The sequence below is a fragment of the Schistocerca piceifrons genome, chromosome 7, assembly GCF_021461385.2.
Source record: "Schistocerca piceifrons isolate TAMUIC-IGC-003096 chromosome 7, iqSchPice1.1, whole genome shotgun sequence".
Classification (NCBI taxonomy): domain Eukaryota; kingdom Metazoa; phylum Arthropoda; class Insecta; order Orthoptera; family Acrididae; genus Schistocerca; species Schistocerca piceifrons.
This window is the reverse complement of record NC_060144.1, coordinates 125,856,860-125,862,859: the sequence shown is the minus strand read 5'-3', so window position 1 is coordinate 125,862,859 and position 6,000 is coordinate 125,856,860. Positions and strand designations below refer to the sequence as shown.

Genomic DNA, 6,000 nt, shown 5'->3' with positions numbered 1-6,000 from the left:
ACTGACCTTCAAAGTAGTCACCAGCATTGTGTATAACCCGTTGCTAGCGATGTGGAAGTCGTAGGATACTCTTAGCAGTGCCAGTTGTGTTGACAGTTCGAGCAGTGTGGTCTATTGCCTGACGAATTTGTTGCAGTTCTGAAGTGAATGCCATGGAGTGTTTCCTTCAGTTTGGAAATCGAGTTGAACTTATGAGGGCTTAAGTCAGGGGAGAGCAGTAGGTGGTATAGCACTTATCAGCCCCATCAGACAGACAGATCAGTAACAGCTTGCACTGTATGTGCTTGAGCATTGTCCTGCAAAATGATGGTCAGGTCCTGCAGAAAGTGTCATCACTTCTGTCTCTATGAAGTCATTTTTGGAACACAACCTACGACCAGCTTACAGACAGAACTGATGACACTTTCTTTAGGACCTCACCATCATTTTGCAGGAAAATGCTCAAGCACATACGGTGCAAGCTGTTACTGATTTGTTTGACTGATGGGGCTGCTAAGTGCTGTACCACTTACTGCACTCCCCTGACTTAAGCCCTCATGAGTTCAACTCGATTTTTAAACTGCAGGAAACACTTCATGGCATTCGCTTCAGAACTGCAACAAATTCGTCAGGCAATAGACCACGCCGCTCGAACTGTCAACACAACTGGCACTGCTAAGACTATCCTACGACTTCCATATCGCTGGCAACGGGTTATACACAATGCTGGTGACTACTATTAAGGTCAGTAAAACTTTGAAACAGGTCCCGAGTTCGAGTCTCGGTCGGGCACACAGTTTTAATCTGCCAGGAAGTTTCATATCAGCGCACACTCCGCTGCAGAGTGAAAATCTCATTTTGAAACATGTATCTATTTTGTACGAGCTGTAAAAAAATAGTTGCCACTATTAAAGTTCCAACCCTCATATAAAGCATTATCTATAGCACACAATTCCACTGATATATTTTATATGCATTCCTATAAGTTGTGGCCATGTTGATGTAGTGGGTAGAGCACTAGACTCCAGTCCTGGAGGACCCAAATAGAGTGGGGATTTTTCCCCTTTCCAGTCTCCAAAACAGCCCCAAGTCCACTTAGGCTGCAGTCAGCGTCGCATTAAATAGTGACGAGGATGATGGGCTCCCCACTCTACACACCATCTCGTACCACACCGAACTAAAGGCTACACACTACCTGCTGTTAGGCTATAAGCCCGTTTATGGAATGAGTGCCACAGGCTTTACCAATGAGTTGATATGTGGTCGTGGCCTTATAAGCCAAAACCCAATTATTGATAAGCAAATATTAGTGCAATAAAAGATTTTTTGTTGTTGTTTACAACCTTATATATGAAATGCTTCCACCAAGAACTGAAGGAAGAATCTGTTAACATGTCCCCATAAGTGTTCTGCATAGCCATAATGAGCAGTTTAGTTCCTAACAAAGGTATGAGCATTGCAGAATAAATTCCCAGATATGAGTGGGTCAAAGACTTCGTAAGTAAAGAACTAAGTAAATAGTCCTCGATGGTGAGTGTTGATAAGAGACACGGGTATCACCAGGAGTGTCCCAGGGTAGTGATAGGACCACTCTTATTCTGTATACTAGAGGTAATCAACCATTTTTACCTAGCGCCCACTTTTGCATCTCTGTTATCAGTAAAATTTTCCAACCACCCACTAGTTCCACATTTAGTAGGGAAGTAACTATACTTTATAAAGTTTATAAAGCAGAGTTACAGAAACCTAAACCATCTAATAATAATTACTTACCAAATACTTTATGTTAAAAATTTTGTAGAACCTAATGAGAAAGTTTTTAAAGTCCCTATTGCCTACCATACACCATAGAAGCAGGAATGTCCAGTAGTGAGCAGTGCCAGCCAGGTTGACTACTAGTGCTCTGTATAATAAATGATCTGATGGACAGGGTGAGCAGAAATCTGCGACTGTTTTTGCAGATAATGCATGATGCTGTAGTGTATGGGAAGATGTCATCATTAAGTAACTATGGGAGGATACAAGGTGACGTAAACAAAATTTGTTGTTGTTGTGATGAATGGCAGTTTGCTCTTAATGTAGACAAGTAGGTTAATGCAGATGAATAGGAAAAACCATCTTTTAATGTTCAAACAAAGCAGTAATAGTGTGCTGCTTGACACCGTCATGTCGGTTTGATACCTAGGCATAATGTTACAAAGCGATTTGAAATGGAACGAACAGACAATGGTGGGGAAGGCAAATGGTTGAATTTGGTTTATTGGGAGGATTTTAGGAAAGTGTAGTTCATCTGTATAGGAGACCGTGTATAGAAAATTAATGCAACTCATTCTTGTGTACTGCTTGGTTGTTTGGGATCCCCCTAGGGTGGAATAAGGGAAGGCATTGAAGCAATTTAGATGCAGGCTGCTAGATTTGTTGTTAGTAAGTTTGATCAACATGCAAGTACTTGAATATGCTTCAGGAACTCAAATGGGAGTCTCTGGAGGGAAGGCGACGTTCTTTTTGCAAAACTTTATTGAGAAAATTTAGAAAACTGACATCTCAAGTTGACTGCAGAATGATTCTGCCACCACCAATGAACATTTCGCTTAAGGACCATGAAGATAAGAGAATTAGGGTTCTTACGGAAGCCTACAAACAGTTGTTTTTCCCTCACTCTGTTTGGAAGTGGAACAGGAAAGGAAGTGACTATTAGTGGTACACAGTACCCTCAGCAATGTACCATATGGTGACTTGTGGACTATCTATGATGATGAAGATGTTGATATCAATATAGTAGGATGATTTTTCTCATTGCTCTGATGACTCAGTTTTTTGATTTTCCTTGTTTATTGGGTAAAGGTTAAACAGAAATATCCTCCTTGGTCTGTGCTAACTTGAAGACATTGCAAACATAAGGATATCGGCTTCCATGCACAGAAAGTGAGATTCTGAGTCCCATTTTGACCAATCTGTCACTGAGGTAGAGTGTAATTCAACAGCTGTATTATGTTAATGTGGCAGTACTCCATTGTGGTGGAGAATGAAGTGATATGAGTGTGCTTGCAGTGAAAGGAAGAATCTAGTTCTTTACTCGTTGTGCAAGGCTTGTCCTGTAACACTGTCTTCTTAAAACAAAAATTAAGCTCTGTAATCACACACCACACAAGGTGTTCATCATAGGGAGGTCTCGTCAGAGGTCAAATCATTCATGAGGCCAGTCTGTTTCTCAAATGAACACATGGCTGCTCTGGTGGAACGCCTGCACACGAAAGGATGATATCAACATATTCCATAAACTCTTTCATAGCTTCAAAACCTTATGGCCACTCCTTGCGTCATTACGGCTAAGCACTGAAGAAGCACAATGAGACATAGAACACCCTGAGAGATCAAAATATAACAGCTAACTTCAAATAAGGACTTCAGGACTTCTATGGACTTTGCTGAAAGCATGCTTGAATGATTATCCCCTTGTCTTCCCTAGAAATAAGCAATTGTCCATGACTTCTTGTACACAAATGATGGAAATTGAAATACAGAGAGTGGAAAGTCTGTATACATGAAGTGTACTTGCTTGTTTGAGTGTGTGTAAATTTTTAATGTTTTGAAGAAGGCTTTGGCCAAAAGCTGAACACACAACAATCTTTTCATTGTGCCTGTCTGCAAGTCAACATGTCATCTTTACAGTGAGCAGAACCTATCCTTTTTATAATACTGCTTGTATGCTGATTCACAATGACCTGCAATTATCATAACATCTTACAGTTGCAGGACTGGTTTGAGAATGTTTTTCCACATAAGCAGCTTACTACAGGGCAGTCCTCCCCCCCCACCCCATCCATTTGTCCACTCAAGCTACATATCATTTGGCCCCCTTCATTAACATACTTTTACCAATGCCACGTTTCACTTCTAATTATTATTATACAGATTTTTCACTTGTGCACCTCTGGTACCCCAACCAGCCACTTGTGTTGCTTGGTCCTTGAACTGGCCCTGTAAAGATGTTCTTGAGATCTATGTATTTGTTAAAATCTTCTTCAAAAATTACCAAGTACTGCGACAGCATAACTAACTGATGCAAATTTGAGAACACCGACAGTTTGTTATGGAATATTGCATTTTGTGCATTATAATGTATCTTGCAACAGCAGTCTCTCTACAACTGTGAAGGAGGGGTCACTATCTGAGCAATGTAAAACATTTGTAGGACAGGGAAAAAATTTAAGTATCTGTAGAATGCATACAATTTGACTTGTATTGTGTAGCTCTTTTTCTTAAGAATGCACACTTTCATGAAAGTCATTCTTCCTTTTTCAGTAACCTTGTAATTATCCATACCAGCACTGAATTTGATCATCAAGGAAAAATGCATTTGTAAATTATTATTCTTTTAAAGGAGATTCTCACAATTTTCAATTTTGCAGTTGTTATATATATCATATCGTATGATGTGTATGTAATAACAGAAACATTTGTTCCAAGTAGATGTTATATCCCACAGAAATCTGATGAACTGCAGTTGTTGGTTCAGAAATGTGGCATTGCTGTGCTGTGAGTGGAAGGGAGACATTTTTGGAAGATATGCCAACTTGTTTTCTGAATAAGTCACTGCCCTTACATATTCTGGGTTACACTTCTGGTCTTCATCTGTCACTTCCTGTATCCTTTACCCAGCCTTGTTCTCCATTTCCTCTTTGTTGTATTGCACCTCACAACAAGTGAATCACTCTCAACTGGTGATTTGAGTAACTAGTCACTCCTTCCAAACCTTCTCAAACCTATTCATCCTTCCTTCATGAGGAAGCAAGTAACAGTTCCACAAGATAGATAATAGCTATTTTTGTACTTGTAAAGCTAAAGAGTAAAAGAAATTTTGTCTCTTGGAGGTAAGTACTGGCCAGCTATTCTGTTGCCTTGTCATTGTACTGTTTTTCCCATTGAATTCATCTTCTGATGAAATAGTGTTATTTTTATGATACATTAAGATAGTGGCTTCCATTAAATCAGCAAAGACTTTTGAGAAAACTTACTGTGTGTAGCAAATTTTACTCTCAAAATTCTGCAGTTTGTATACGAAGACAGTAACTTGTTCTCGAAAGAACAGTTACTGTTGATGACCGTGAAGCTTTTCCCTGGAATAAATGATGACTAACTGACGACCTCAAGTGTTGTTGATATACCTTGATGTGGACAGCTGAAAATGTGTGCCCCGACCGGGACTCGAACCCGGGATCTCAGACGAAGGTCAATGGCTGGGTAGCCTGTGCGAATGCGCACAGGTTGCCCAAACTCTTACGGGAATCGCCAAAGCGTGCGCGAGTAATGAGTGGGTGGGCAAATGTCTATAAGGTACAATACATATGTAGAATTGTGGACAGTTGGGAATGTGAGTCTGACGGGAGGCGTGCAAGGGATAAGTCTCTGCAGTCGCGCTATTCATCTGTGTCCTCGGTGGCTCGGATGGATAGAGCGTCTGCCTTGTAAGCAGGAGATCCCGGGTTCGAGTCCCGGTCGGGGCACACATTTTCAGCTGTCCACATGGAGGTATATCAACAACACCTGTCGGCAGCTGAGGTCGTCAGTCAGTCATCATTTATTCTGCAGTTTGTGTTGTTAAATAACTGATGTCATTGTCATATCTGCCCTATGTGATGCATATTGTGGTGAGTTCTCGTTTTTTGTTACAGTATTCTAGACTGATATCATCACTGGTGGCTCTATTCTAATGACTCTTGCCAAAGTTGATACTTTATTTGCCCAATTTCCCAATCAGTTGAGGGACACCTCTTGTGTGGGAATTACATTGGGGGAATAAGCTTCGCCTACCTCACTCAGTGCTGTTACTGCACACGTGCCATGTATTTCATACTGCTTATTAGAACAAAAGCTGAAGTAACATAGAGTAAAAAGTTTCAAAAAAGTACCTTATTGACAAGTCTCTTTGCAATACTGTAGCTTATTGCTGCTAATTCAGACAGCATAACACAATATTCCCAATGTACCATATTATAGTAGAGATTACTAAAATCCTGC

General features: G+C 40.4%; 1 protein-coding gene and 1 non-coding gene across 2 annotated transcripts in view; both read left to right on the top strand.

Moving 5' to 3' along the window:
- Positions 1 to 1,401: 1,401 nt before the first annotated feature.
- Positions 1,402 to 6,000, top strand: part of LOC124805499 — a 139,438-nt gene continuing 134,839 nt past the window's right edge. Inside the window, exon 1 of the mRNA XM_047266063.1 lies at positions 1,402 to 1,426. Within this exon, the coding sequence (XP_047122019.1) occupies positions 1,402 to 1,426 (25 nt within the window). The remainder of the gene's footprint in view (positions 1,427 to 6,000) is intronic.
- On the top strand, positions 5,413 to 5,486 carry Trnat-ugu. Its single transcript has one exon. It is a non-coding gene; the product is annotated as a tRNA-Thr (tRNA).